Raw genomic sequence first — 13,255 nt, forward strand, 5'->3', positions numbered from 1 at the left:
GGCGTCCAGTAACCTCCTCGAGTCTGACATCTTTAACCTGCAACCCGTGGGCACGAACCATGACAAAAGAGAGACTGCTAGCCAGAAAGACTGCTGAGAGACTGCTAACCAGATGGAAACCCACAATCCTGAACCAAATGAACTTGATGGACTTTTCGCATAAAGATGAATCATAGACTAGTGATATGTATATATATATTTGAAAATGAAAAGGTACTGGTGATCTGAGTATGACATGAATGGTATGGAATAAGGGGTGGAATGTCCTGGTTTGGCTCAAACCAGGCCAAATAGTCTTAGAGAACCCAAGGTCACTGCTTACATGTAAAGAGCTGAAGGGGGTTGTACCTGCAGGGAGGAGTGGACGGGGCAGGTGACCCAGGATTGACCAACGAGGTATTCCATCCCATACATGTCATTCTCACTTTCCTGTTTATCACTAACCCACTGCCTCCTGGAGGTGGGGCCCAGGAGGGAGGGGCCCTCCTGTCTCCCACTGATTGGTACCAGCTTTGCCAAATCTCCAGTTAAAAGCCTGCAGGTGTGATGGCAGGAGGGCTTTTGCATTTTGCCCTCTGCCCGTGCTGGGGGGAGCTACTGCCTTTTCCCCTCTGCCTGTACTGGGGGGAGCAATTCTGCCTGAGGAGGATTTCCAAGCTCTTGATCTTGGTTTTGTACATATTTGTATATATTTGGTTATTTCTATTATTATTGTTATTATATTCTTTTTCATTATTATAGTTTATTAAAACTGTTTTAACTTTCCAACCCATAAGTCTCTCTCCCTTTTCCCTTTCCCTTTCCCTTAGGTGGGGGGGAGAGGGTTAACAGAGAGCATCTGCCACCTGGTTAATAGCTGGCCCAGCTTTAAACCGTGACAGCCTGTGCGAACCGCATGAAGTTCAACAAGGCCAAGTGCAAGGTCCTGCACGTGGGTCAGGGCAATCCCAAGCACAAATACAGGCTGGGCAGAGAATGGATTGAGAGCAGCCCTGAGGAGAAGGACTTGGGGGTGATGGTTGACCAGAAGCTCACCATGAGCCAGCAATGTGCGCTTGCAGCCCAGAAAGCCAACAGTATCCTGGGCTGCATCCCCAGCAGCGTGGCCAGCAGGGCGAGGGAGGGGATTCTGCCCCTCTGCTCCGCTCTTGGGAGACCCCCCTGCAGTGCTGCATCCAGCTCTGGGGCCCCCAACATCAGAAGGACATGGAGCTGTTGGAGCGAGTCCAGAGGAGGCCACAGAGATGCTCAGAGGGCTGGAGCACCTCTGCTATGGAGACAGGCTGAGAGAGTTGGGGCTGTTCAGCCTGGAGAAGAGAAGGCTCCGGGGAGACCTTCTAGCAGCCTGCCAGTACCTGATGAGGCTACAGGAAAGCTGGAGAGGGACTTTTTACAAGGGCAAGCAGTGACAGGATGAGGGGGAACAGTTTTAAACTGAAAGAGGGGAGATTTAGATGAGGTATTAGGAAGAAATTCTTTGCAGTGAGGGTGGTGAGACACTGGCCCAGGTTGCCCAGAGAAGCTGTGGCTGCCCCCTCCCTGGCAGTGATCAAGGCCAGGCTGGATGGGGCTTGGAGCAACCTGGTCTGGTGGAAAGGTGTCCCTGCCCGTGGCAGGGGTTTGGAACTAGATGATCTTTAAGGTCCCTTCCAACCCAAACCATTCTATGAATCTATGATATAACTTCCTCTGGTATTCAGGTCCCTTTCCACAGTCAGAGTGACCCAGAGTCCCATCAGTGTAAACAAAAATCAGATTTACTGCTGTATTAAGATTAGTGTTATTTACATGGTCCTTAGTGAGGCTTTAATAAGGGTGTTTAAGAACAGATGATGTGGTGTGTTTTCAACATTTCTGCAAGTAAATCCTACTCAAAGCATATTTATTGATTTAAATAATGCGCCAGTGATTCAGTGCTTACCTAAAATGGCATTATGTATTAATTCACCACCTTGCTTTCAGAAGTCTGCTCATTAGAAGCCCCGTTTCTCATAAGACAGAAGAATCACAGGCACTTAAGCTAACCACATAAACATTATCTGAGCTGGAGAAAGAGAATTAGCTGCACTACCATCATGCCAAATGTAGTAATGTCTGCAAGTCTGTATATCTTTCTCTGTTCCAGGACGCAAGTCCAAGAGATAATGTGATTAGAGATTCTCATATACTGTAAACAGGCTGCCACAGCTGTTGGCACATAGCACTTGTGGTTTGATACAATTGTCTGGGAAAACCATGCTTCTGAATAACTCACAACAATTTTAAACATTGACATTAGGGTCTTCTTACCGAGCAGATCCAATCCTTCCAACCTGACTGCTGCCTGATGCCAGAGGCTTAAGCAGAGTAAAACCTGGGTCTCCTGAGTGCTCAGAAGGTGGTGTGTCAGCAGCTCCTGAACCGTCCCCTTGACGGGCAGATTTCTTCTGTTAATGTTGGAGCAGGTTATAAAACCAATTACACAGTTCAAAGGAAAATAGCTGCATCAATGCCTAATCAGCAGCTTACGATTATTGCTACAAGCCTGCCAGAACTTTTGATTCACAGGACCTCCTCAGAAACTTTTCTTTAGTTTCTGTCCATTTCAGGATGGAAACAAAGCAAAAGTCTGTAAAATGTGCAGTTTCATATGAAATCACAGGGTGCACACAGTGTCGTTAGAGAACCCACAGCGCAGCACCACCACTACCAGTCCCTAACCCAAGTTTTATCTTAGGTTCAATGCTCTAGCCCCCATTACTGTGGTATCTGACAGATTCACAATCTCACCACAACGCCATCAGGGTTTTATATCAATGGGAATTGGATGTCTAAATACTCCAACAAAACCTGACTGTAAGATACCAGACCACACGAGAAGCCTTTGGCAGGTTACTGGACTGCCTCTCAATTCCTATGCCTGCGCTCTGGCAACAGCACCACTTTGCTTATGTTAGTTTGCAACACCAGACCATAACAGCTGAAAACATTTTTAACATACTAGTCCATAAGGGGCCAACTTTCCCAGTTCTTTCATCTATACAATGAGATTTCCATATGCCTGAGACCCATCAGACTCATATCAATAGCCTGGAAATCTGAGAGAGAGGAAATTTTTGAAGTGATTTAGAAGTGGGAGATGAGAATAACTTACTATGGGTCCCATCAGTCCATGAGGGGATGTAGCTGGGTACCATGGCAGCCTGCTGATGTTGGCCTCACCTATGTTTGTTTGCCTGCTTCCTTCAGCAGCCAAGGATGCTGAATACTGAGAAGTCCCCATACGTGGATTTGATTGATATTTCTATGGTTTCTGCTGCTTAAGCAGCTTGAAGAAAAGTTACATATAAACAGGAAAGAAACTTAAGAGTTACAAGAGAGAATTCCTGCTTTATCATTGCATCAGGAGAGACTGTCAGTAGGACAGGTATTAGTCTCTCAAGTTAGCAACCATCTCAGACAACAAGGGAGAAGGAAGTGGAAGAGCAGATCTAAATTGATTACAAAGTGTGCCCTTTTAGTTTATTTCTTCTGACTGTATACCTGAAGTGTGAGCTGCTCAATCTCCTCTTCCAGCTCTTTAACCTTTGCTTCTCGTTCAGCCACCATCTGTCTGAGCTGCTCTATAAGGCAGTTTTGTTTCTGAACCTCACTGTTCACGTGCAGCCCTAGCATCTGCTGGGGTTCCTTGTTCTTCTCGTCCTGCTGGCTCAGGTGCTTTAAGATCTCCTGCATTTGCTTCTGTTGGCTCTGATAAAATAGAAACAATGAGTGAGATCTTCACTTTTGTACACAATGATTATTAAGACTCCCTGGGTGTTTGACACCCTCCAAGACAAATACCCATTTAGGAATGCTAGGGGAAACCACTGCCCTGCCAAACCCATTCCTTGCTGTGAGCACACTGATGTCGCTAGCGCTACTCCAAGAATTTGGTCCGTTATATTTTAAGTGTGAGGTCACATTGTCTTGTTCTCAGCATCTATCCCTTGAAAAGCCTGCAGGGCACATCTACTACACAGGTGGCTGGGTAAGGACAGTCAGTCCCCATTGGCCCCTGTTAGTCATATCAAGACTTCAGTGACTGGATGGTGCAAGTCGAAAAGACCCGAGCAACTCAGCGACTCAGTTTGCTGGCAGCTTTGCTCCTGAGTGTAGCAGAAAAGACAGCAAGAGAGACTGGCCTTTGACAAAGAAGGTGACTTGTTCATAAACTGGATGAAAGTAAAGATTTCAATTTGCTTTTGTGTGAAATTAGAACACGATCAGATTGTGTGATAGTGACATTAAAAGATGAGGGTAGTCATGAGGTGACAGCTAGGAGGCCAGGCTGTTTTACCCATGGGTTTTGGAGTTTTTCTCGCACTGACAAATCTAATACTTGTCAGGCAGTTTGTTCTGTCAGGCCAACAAACTGCAAGCAAGGTGCTTCTTTGATGTAAGGGGTAAAAGAGGTTAACCATTCCTTCTCAAGTAAACTCGCATCTTTCTGTAATAATTTTAGTGAGAATGCTCAGACTTGGCAAAAGTGACAAGACTTATTTGACTCCTCTGGAATCTGCCTAACGTGCTGGTCAGCACCGATATTCCCCACGGCTGCCTGGTGTGCAGAAAGGTGGATGCCAGCTAAGTCATAAGCATGTCTTAGCCAAACCCTACGTACAGAAGCAAGGAAATGTAATTGATTTGAAACTTGTGAGGGGCTTGCTCAGGAAAAACCCTGCTAAGAAGTGGCATATTTCCTAGTTTTTTTTTCATTATTGTAATTGGGGAAGACCATTTAGAACCCCAAAAGGGTCCTGCAAGACCATGACAGCAGCCATTTATTTCTGCATAAGTGCATCTTGAGTCTCTGCTTATACTGTTGGTTTTGAAGGGGCCAAGTCCTCTCAGCTCCAGCTACTGCAAGTGAATGTCCACATGGCTTAGTACTCACGGTTCAGCTTGTGTGTTTTGGGCTGTGTAACACAAAAATGAAGTGCAAGATTGCAGATATCCTCAGAAAAAATATTACCAATGGAGCTGAAAGCAGAACAGAGAATACAGTCCAGCTTCATGGGTCGGGAAAGAAGCCCTTCCTCTACCTTCTAGACAATCCTATTCCAATCCTTCTGCAAAATGTTTCATACAACACTTGCAGCTTAGAGCCTCTTGACTGCAACTGTGTCATGTCTGGTGCTGTCTTGCAGCCCTTACATGATCTGATCCAAAATGAAGGGCTTTAGCTGACTATGAAACCTCTGGCTGTCACAGTTTGATTAATCAGGCCCCTGTATACCTTAAGGCTGTCTGTGTCATCGTGTCATTAAGTGACATCATGTTTCTTCACTTATAGAAAGAGGGCTGATCTGCAGGAGCTGGGACCAACAATAATAGTCAGACTGTACCAGTAAGGCGTCTATGAGCTCATCGTCGTGCTTTCCTTTCTCCAGCAAGGTTGTGATCTGTCCCTTCAGGGTTTTCACTTCGCTGCACAATACTTTGTTCCTGGCTTTTGATGCATCAAGTTTTTTTTTCACTTCCTCGTGATTTTTTTGGAGAGCATCATGTTCCCCAGTGAGTTTCTGCAGTGATGCAAACACATCATAGGAAATGACAGTTATAGCCTATCACCAAGCCCCAGGTCCTCTGGTGAGCTAAAGAAATCACACATTACCTGGTAGAATCCAAAAAATGGAACGGGCATACCATATCATCCCTAAGTAAGTAGAAATTATAAATGCTACTACTCACTGCCTGCTTGTCAGCATCAAAAAAGGTCTGTCTGCTCAGGAATACAAGTGGACTAGGTTGATCCAGTATGTGCCAGAAAGCAAATGATAGTTTTGTGTTAAAATCTAGTTCTCTACGCTCCTGCTTTTTTATTTGCCTCATCATTCTCCATGGGGAAACTCCCTTCCAGATATAGGGTGGTGATGCCACACTATCTACTAGAAGCTGTATAGCAGACCACCACCCCCCATGTTTCTTTTGGGCACAGGCCTGTGTGTTCTTTCCACCTCACAGTTTGCTACATGTGTCACTAGCTACAGCCTCTCTTAACCTCTAAACACTGGATGCCTGTTTATTTTTGTAGCAACTACATGTGATAGATGGCCACATTTCAGGTCAAGTGGATGCATCGGACACATGAATCATGCAGCAGAGGGGAAGACCAAATCTTGTACTGCAGAAGTGTGCCTGGCCACACAAGATTGCAATACAGAAAACAAGTGTGGAAACCTTTTGCTCAGTCTGTGAACTGGGGCAGGACTTCCTCCAGCAGATCGGGTGAGTTTCTGAAATGGTCTCCTGGTAGGGTGTAACATATACCCTGGTAGGTAACCTACACCCTGAAGGTAAGGAAAGTTTTTACACACTGTATACCCAAACAGGACTCTGTCAGCTTACAGGTTTTTACCTCCAAGGCTTCTTTCTTTTCTTTTTCCAAGCTGCGAATCTTCAACAAGGCCTTCTCTTGGGCTGACAACTTCCTTGGATCAGTAAGTGCCAGAAATTCCTCATCAATCTCACTCAGTGACGTTCTGGTCTTGTTTTGACCCAACAAATTCTCCAGCTCTCGAACCTAGGGGACAATAATGACAATTCATCCAGAGCCTTTACCAGGAGTACAGTGGTCCAGCATCAAAGAGGACATAACCAAAGGGAGCTCCGAGCGTAGCATCATATTACTTCTTGACATTATCATGGTTAACTACCACAGAGCAGTGTCTGTTCTTTCAAATTCAAATTTGTTAGCTGCTAACAAACACGCAGATGTCTAGGGCATTTGTGCAGGGAGGAGATATGACACCAGACCTCCAGGAGACTCAGGACGCATGGGAGATCTGTGCCTTACTGGAGCCACATGTGGAGGCCAGGCAGACACTCCACAGCATCTTGAATGCCACTAGACACACGTGTGGGCAACAGAACAATATCTCAGATCTCCTTTAAAAGGGCAGGCACCCACTCACCCATATACATTTAAGCATCTTGGTCTTTAGCAGAATCACCATCCAGGCTGTCCACAATGTAAACGTCTAAGGCCCAGTTCACTAGCCTGACCACAGGTACCTAGCGCTGTTTGAGATGCCCTGGGATACCGGAGACACATGACACGGGATCTACATGACATCCATACTCCTCTGGAGAGATGATCAGAGGTCAGAGGGACACCCTACGGCATCTCAGCTGGCATTAGACACCTATGTGTGGTCAAGTGAACTCAGCCCCTGCATCTCAGCTATTCACAGAATCACAGAATCAATGAGGTTGGAAGAGCCCTCTGGGATCATCGAGTCCAACCATTGCCCTGACACCACCATGGCAACTAGACCATGGCACTAAGTGCCATGTCCAGGCTTTTCTTAAACACATCCAGAGATGGTGACTCCACCACCTCCCTGGCCAGCCCCTTCCAATGGCTAATGACCCTTGCTGAGAAGAAATTCTTCCTAATGTCCAACCTGAACCTCCCCTGGCAAAGCTTGAGGCTGTGTCCTCTTGTCCTATCGCTAGTTGCCTGGGAGAAGAGGCCGACTCCCACTTCACTACAACCTCCCTTCAGGTAGTTGTAGACTGCAATAAGGTCACCTCTGAGCCTCCTCTTCTCCAGGCTAAACAACCCCAGCTCCCTCAGCCGTTCCTCATAGGTCATATCCTCCACACCCTGTCTCACTACAGACTTCTTTTATAGACAGTAAAAGGAAATGGGCACTGCTACAGCACAGTTCCTCTGCCCTGTTCTGGAGGTGTCTTCTAAGATAAGATGCACCTACCTCACTTTTGATCCAGTGACTGTATTTACAAGATCCCCACTGACAACAGAAGGGGCCTGAGGAGACTGGCTCAGAAAAGAAATTTCTACATTACAGTAGAGTACAGTATGTACAGTCTTCAGATGAATCCCAGCCAGGGGGTCTAATGGAAGAAAAATTTAATTTGCTCACGGGAAAGTAGAGGTTAACCATTTCAGTCAATCCGAGTGCAAAAATCAGAGTTCGTTGGCAGAAAAAGAAAGGAAAAATACCTATCAAATTGCCTGAGAGAAGTTTTATTTAAGATGCAGATAAAACTGCCTCCCTGCCTTAAGCTGACATTTCAGCTAGACTGTGCCCTTCAGAAGATTCAAGAGTTAAAGATTTTACTGAAGTCCCCAGGGGAACAACCTGAAAATCTTATCTGGCCTCAATTCTTCCCATCTGACTATAGGCACTGAACAATGGTGTCTAAGAGCACAGACACTGACAGGGCTCCTTCTGTACTCAGTGGAGAAAGGCACCTTCAAAACATCCTGGGATTTTAACTAGGCTGCTGTATCTCTCCAAGGTCACTGAACTTTCTCCTTTGACACAGATGCGAAAGATTCCCAGCTTAAATACTGAACATTGCATGCTTGCAGTAGACTAATTAATAATGTTTGCAGGAAGTCTGAAAGACCCTGCATACATCAACGCATACGTCAAATTTAACCCCCCACCACCATACGTGCACATGTGCACACAGAATCACAGAATGGTTAAGGGTTGGAAGGGACCTCTGGAGATCATCTAGTCCAACCCCCTGCCCAAGCAGGGTCACCCAGAGCATGTTGCACAGGGTCACGTCCAGGTGGGGTTTGAATATCTCCAGAGAAGGAGACTCCCCCCCTCCCTGGGCAGCCTGTGCCAGGGCTCTGGCACCCTCAAAATAAAGAAGTTCCTCCTCATATTCAGATGGAACTTCCCATGTTTCAGCTTGTGCCCATTGCCCCTTGTCCTGTCACTGGGCACCACTGAGAAGAGTCTGGCCCCATCCCCTTGACACCCACCCCTAAGGTATTTGTAAGTGTTGATAAGATCCCCCCTCAGTCTGCTCTTCTCCAGGCTGAACAGACCCAGCTCCCTCAGCCTCTCCTCATAGGAGAGATGCTCCAGTCCTCTGATCATCTTTGTAGCTTTCGCTGGACTCTCTCCAGTAATTCCTTATCTTTCTTGAACTGGGGGGCCCAGAACTAGACACAGTACTCCAGTACTCCACACATACATGTGAATGCAAACATGCTAAAAACTATTAGAAAAGTTACCATAAAGTGTTTTATTCTAACAGTTGCTTTCCTCAATCCAGAAAAAAACTGGCCACGTATTTGCATTAAACATTGTTTGTACTGGGACACACCCTATAAGCAGGTATAGATGTTAAGAACTTCTTAATGAAGAACTAACAGTATCTTTACCTTAAACTGAGGTAATATCTATACTTAGAAAGAGCATCCCAGCACCCAGCTTACATGGCACTATTCAGGATCTTAACTCACCTTGCTTTGGAGAACAAGAATTTGCTGGGCTCGTCCACGCCAGCTGCTAGAATTGGTCAAGAGACTTTGAATATTCACATCTTCACCAACTTCATTTGCTAAAAGCTATGAAAAAGAGATTAACATCAACAATAAGGCTATATGAGGGGTCTGGATAACATTAATTATTTCACTTTGTGAGGTGTGTAATTCAGTATTTTGATGTTTGAGTAACATTCTTTGCTTTTTTTAAAGATGTGAATCTGTGTTTTGCTGCCTGCCTATGGAGAGTGTCAAATTGCACTATTTAGCTGTATGGCTGGGTGTCCAGCTGTGCTACTTCTGTAAAAAGAGGATTTCAAATTCATCACCAAGGTTCACTAAGCATTACTAACAGTTTTCAAAATACGTAGCTGTTTTTTGATATTATGAATACAGAACTAAACAGGAACAGAGGAGATATTGCCTTCATACACACCCTTGCAATCAGGAATCAAGCCAATCTCTCTTGCACAATTCCAACACAGTCACATTAACGAGAGCTAAAGTTAGTATGAAGAGCATTTAAATTATTTATAAAAAGGTCAGCAGAGTTCTATTTTTAGGACCATATTCTCTACTCTGATCTGCATTGCAGGTCTCTAACGCAAAGTAATGAAACCAGAGGAAACAGAGCACACAGTAACGCATTAAAATCCATCATGAATCAAAGAGGAAAAGGTTACTCTGGATGTCACTCCAACAAACTCTTTAAATATGTGCTTTAGTTCAAGCATGGTCTTTAATCCCATTGATTTCCATAGGACTGAAGCCTATATTAAAAGTAAATACATAATTAAATGCTTTGGAAAGGAGGAATGGGCCTGAACGTATGCTTCAAGTCAATCACAAACCTATTTTGCCGAACTGGGACTTTCAAACCTTGAAGAATCTGTACCCAACACAGCAATTGAAATAGTGGATACAGTCATCCAGCTGTGGTGGCAAAGCATGAAATCTGTGTGTCCATGTGCACATCTTTCCAATGCATCCACTACACCCTTATCTTTTCTTACCTCCTTACAGTTCACTGGAATACTTCATGGAGGCTAAACAAAGCTCAGAAGAAGCCTCCTTCTCATTTCACAAGAATATACCTCTTGCCCAGGATCCCAGCCCCAGACTGCATCCTGCAACAGTACCTTTTGGGTCATCTTCAGTTCCTGTTTTGCAAATTGGAGTTGGTTACGATACTCCATCACTTTGAAGTTGGCTGCAGTTAGCTTTTCTTGCAGTGCTTTCACCTCTGGATTTTCAGCCTTTGAAGAAAAGAATGTACTTGGTAAGAACAGAATCCTCAAGGAAAACTGAAGTGATTAAGATCCACAGATCCATCAGGATCACAGAATCTTTTTTTCCCAGACCCATGCAAATGCCTTCCCTAATTTGGGAAGGCATTCCCTAATGGGACAGAGTCCAGTTGGAGGCCTGTATCTAGCGGAGTCCCTCAAGGGTCGGTACTGGGACCAGTACTATTCAATATATTCATTAATGACTTGGATGAGGGAATAGAGTGCACTGTCAGCAAGTTCCCTGATGACACAAAACTGGGAGGAGTGGCTGACGCACCAGAAGGCTGCGCAGCCATTGAGAGAGACCTGGACAGGCTGGAGAGTTGGGCGGGGAGAAATTTAATGAAATGTAACAAGGGCAAGTGTAGAGTCCTGCATCTGGGCAAGAACAACCCCATGTACCAGTACAAGTTGGGGACAGACCTGTTGGAGAGCAGCGTAGGGGAAAGGGACCTGGGGGTCCTAGTGGACAGCAGGATGACCATGAGCCAGCAGTGTGCCCTTGTGGCCAAGAAGGCCAATGGCATCCTGGGGTGTATTAGAAGGGGTGTGGTTAGCAGGTCGAGAGAGGTTCTCCTCCCCCTCTACTCTGCCCTGGTGAGGCCGCATCTGGAATATTGTGTCCAGTTCTGGGCCCCTCAGTTCAAGAAGGACAGGGAACTGCTAGAGAGAGTCCAGCGCAGAGCCACGAAGATGATTAAGGGGGTGGAACATCTCCCTTATGAGGAGAGGCTGAGGGAGCTGGGTCTCTTTAGCTTGGAGAAGAGGAGACTGAGGGGTGACCTCATTAATGTTTATAAATATGTAAAGGGCAAGTGTCATGAGGATGGAGCCAGGCTCTTCTCAGTGACATCCATTGACAGGACAAGGGGCAATGGGTGCAAGCTGGAACACAGGAGGTTCTGCATAAATATGAGGAAAAACTTCTTTACGGTGAGGGTGACTGAGCACTGGCACAGGCTGCCCAGAGAGGTTGTGGAGTCTCCTTCTCTGGAGACATTCAAAACCCGCCTGGACACGTTCCTGTGTGATATGATCTAGGCAATCCTGCTCCGGCAGGCGGATTGGACTAGATGATCTTTCGAGGTCCCTTCCAATCCCTACCATTCTGTGATTCTGTGTAATTTTTGGGGTCACAGAGAAAGTACAAGCAGAGCAATCTGGTCACAAAACTAGTGACAGGGATATATCCTTGTCAAAAGGAAAGGACTGCCCAATAGAAGAGAACTAAGTATCAGCTTCTGATTTCCTCTCTTCAGTTACAATTCATACCAAGTTTCCTTCTATCATCTTCAGAGTTGATTGCTTGATCCCTTTATCACCACCACCAAGAGAATGTATTTTTTCTATGGCTGTCTGTAGCTGGAAAAAAAATGCATTGTTATTATAGAATGAATACAGTCAAGAGCATACCTCCATGGAATATTAATTAACAAAAAAGTACAACATGGAGGTTTATTTACTCTAGAAAAAAATTTACTTCATTTTCCCTTGTTTTTTAAGCACAATCAGTAGGAAAGCACACATTTTTTTCCTGAAATGCTTTCCAAAACATGTTATTTTACCGTGGAATAACTTCAGTGAAAATGCCTCTGACTTGCTGAGATGGGATCAGTTATCAAGTATGGAGACTTCCGGGGAATTTCATCACCATAGGTTCACAAAATAAGTGTTTATATACGTAAATGCAAATCCAGTACAGTACAGATCAGGATGTTGTCTCTAGATTCTGGATACCAATTTACTCACTTTTCAAGAATATCACAGGATATTTCATTAAAAGCACATAGTTCTACTCACCAGAGGAATTTAAAAGGAGAATGACTACCTAATGCCCTGTAGCTGAGATTTAGTAATGGTGTTAAGGCTCTTTTACTTTAGCTGGCAGATCTAAGGTAGTATTTCTCAACTCATGGAGAATATGTCTCCTATTACTTGCCACAGCAAAGGCAGGCAGACATATAGACCCTCCTGCTCTGAATCACCTCCTATGCTGAGGTTGCAAAGACTTCTTACTGGATGGGAGTGCAGTGAATTTGGAGCTGGAAAGGCTGGGAAGTGTTGCTTTAAAGGGCTGAGACGCCATTCTTTGAGGTGGATGGAAAATCTGATTATTTGCCTGAATAAAAGAAGGCTCTAAGGAACAGCTTCTTCATTAAAGTGATATCTGGCGGAAAACAGAGTGTAGCTCAGAGCCAGCTCTAACATCACCCCTTCTTTGCAAGTAAATCAATGCTTAGGCCACCCCTTCTATCCAGTTCATAAATTCATTTAGTCAATGGACCGCAAATGACAAATTTCAGCTAGTGTTGGCAGCTGTCAGGTCAAACTCAAAGGGAATTTTCTGCAAACATCCGTTTTCAGTCTTTGTTTACACATACCACCCTTTGCTCAATTGCTCAATGGCCACACATTCTATTTTGTTTGTGGGAACACAGTCATGTTAAAACACTTATGATTTACATGTTTTTCAGTTTTCATACAAGCAAAAAGCTAACAATTATGTAAAATAACAGTGTTTTCCACTGTACATATTGTGATGCATTTGTAAGGTACCATCACCACAATTCATTTAGAGTTTAAGGTGTCTAAAAGTAGGCACAGAGGATGAGACTCAACTCATAACACGTTCCTTGTTTTCAGTGTGGGTGTCTCTATAAAGAATGGAGTCTAGTCAATGCAGTCAGGG

General features: G+C 44.8%; 1 protein-coding gene across 2 annotated transcripts in view; it reads right to left on the bottom strand.

Moving 5' to 3' along the window:
* CCDC13 (coiled-coil domain containing 13) overlaps positions 1 to 13,255 on the bottom strand; it is a 40,319-nt gene that overhangs the window by 17,009 nt on the left and 10,055 nt on the right. For both annotated transcript variants that reach the window (XM_068405113.1, XM_068405112.1), the window contains exons 5-11: positions 11,839 to 11,928; positions 10,417 to 10,533; positions 9,257 to 9,361; positions 6,380 to 6,544; positions 5,367 to 5,543; positions 3,523 to 3,729; positions 2,290 to 2,426 (exon numbers count right to left, since the gene is read on the bottom strand). In XM_068405113.1, coding sequence (XP_068261214.1) covers positions 2,290 to 2,426; positions 3,523 to 3,729; positions 5,367 to 5,543; positions 6,380 to 6,544; positions 9,257 to 9,361; positions 10,417 to 10,533; positions 11,839 to 11,928 — 998 coding nt within the window. The remainder of the gene's footprint in view (positions 1 to 2,289; positions 2,427 to 3,522; positions 3,730 to 5,366; positions 5,544 to 6,379; positions 6,545 to 9,256; positions 9,362 to 10,416; positions 10,534 to 11,838; positions 11,929 to 13,255) is intronic.

Source organism: Nyctibius grandis, chromosome 7 (assembly GCF_013368605.1).
Source record: "Nyctibius grandis isolate bNycGra1 chromosome 7, bNycGra1.pri, whole genome shotgun sequence".
Classification (NCBI taxonomy): domain Eukaryota; kingdom Metazoa; phylum Chordata; class Aves; order Nyctibiiformes; family Nyctibiidae; genus Nyctibius; species Nyctibius grandis.